The following is a 1,021-nucleotide window of genomic DNA, read 5'->3' as shown; positions in this document are numbered from 1 at the left end:
TGGGGTCCCTTTGCTGCAGGTGGTGGCCTCTTTCAAGAGCGAATCAAGACGTAGCTCCTTGTCGGCCCTCCCCCATTTCTAGTTGCCTTCTCCTCCCCAGCCCAGAGCCTGTCCTGCCCCACTGGCACAGGCCTTTAAAAGCCATCGTGCCTGCCCTCTTAACAGGCAAAGATAGCCCAAGAGATGCAGAGTTGCCCAGTCCACGTTCCACGCTGATCTGCTGCATCGAGTTTTAAGCCAAGACTCCAGTGGCCCGAATGCTGCTGGGGTTCCATGGCAGAAGGGAGCACAGGCCTGCCTCAGGAGGCTTGGCTTATCTCAGAGTTCTGTTGCAGAGAGGGAATGCCAGAGACACATGAGGAATGGCTGGGGGTGCAGAGCAGGAGGGCCCCTGTGTTCTGGAAGGTATGATGAAGGACCTGAGAACTCAGGAGCCCACTCACCTCCTCTCGCCTGACCAGAGGCTGCCCTGGAGACAGGAGGGGCCAGGGACCCCTGGGATGGAGAGGGCAAGTGAGGGGCCTGGGAGCCGGACTCCCCAGGGAGGCAGGCAGGAAGCCGCGGAGGACTGCACCTCAGATGGGCACGCTCTGCGGGAGCTGGCGTCCAGCTTGCTCGGGCTCCTTCAGTATGCGGTGCAGGCCCCACAGCCAGGCCTGGTCCCCACGCCCCTCCTTGGCGCCCAGCCACCAGAGGCCCCAGTTCTCATGGGGCGCGGTGCGGGGCTGAGGGGCGGCCCTCGTGCTCCCACAGGACCCCTTCGACGTGCCGCATGAGCTCCCTCAGCTGGGCCTCCTGCTCGGCTCCGTCCCGCTTGTTGTTGGAGCCACAGTGTCGCCTTGAGCAGACCTTGTCCAGCTTGGCCAGCGCCCTGTTGTCGGTCTCCCGCAGGTACGTCCCCAGCGAGCAGCCGTCTATGTCTTCGTTCTGCGTGAACACCAGGATGGTGCGGGCCAGGACGCCCGCCCCGAACACCTCCTGGAGGCGCCCAGCCATCCACTGGTCCTCCTCGGTGAACCGG

General features: G+C 64.1%; 1 protein-coding gene across 1 annotated transcript; it reads right to left on the bottom strand.

Moving 5' to 3' along the window:
- Positions 1-6: 6 nt before the first annotated feature.
- Positions 7-1,017, bottom strand: GIMAP6 (GTPase, IMAP family member 6; the record flags this gene model as incomplete). The annotated part of the gene is given in 2 exon segments (XM_010857367.1): positions 7-735; positions 737-1,017. Coding segments are annotated over 2 exon segments (441 nt in total), but the record flags the coding sequence as incomplete, so codon positions are not given.
- Positions 1,018-1,021: the final 4 nt, after the last annotated feature.

The sequence above is a fragment of the Bison bison genome, unplaced genomic scaffold (assembly GCF_000754665.1).
Source record: "Bison bison bison isolate TAMUID 2011002044 unplaced genomic scaffold, Bison_UMD1.0 scf7180017864379, whole genome shotgun sequence".
Lineage (NCBI taxonomy): Eukaryota > Metazoa > Chordata > Mammalia > Artiodactyla > Bovidae > Bison > Bison bison.
This window is presented reverse-complemented; position numbering and strand designations above follow the sequence as displayed.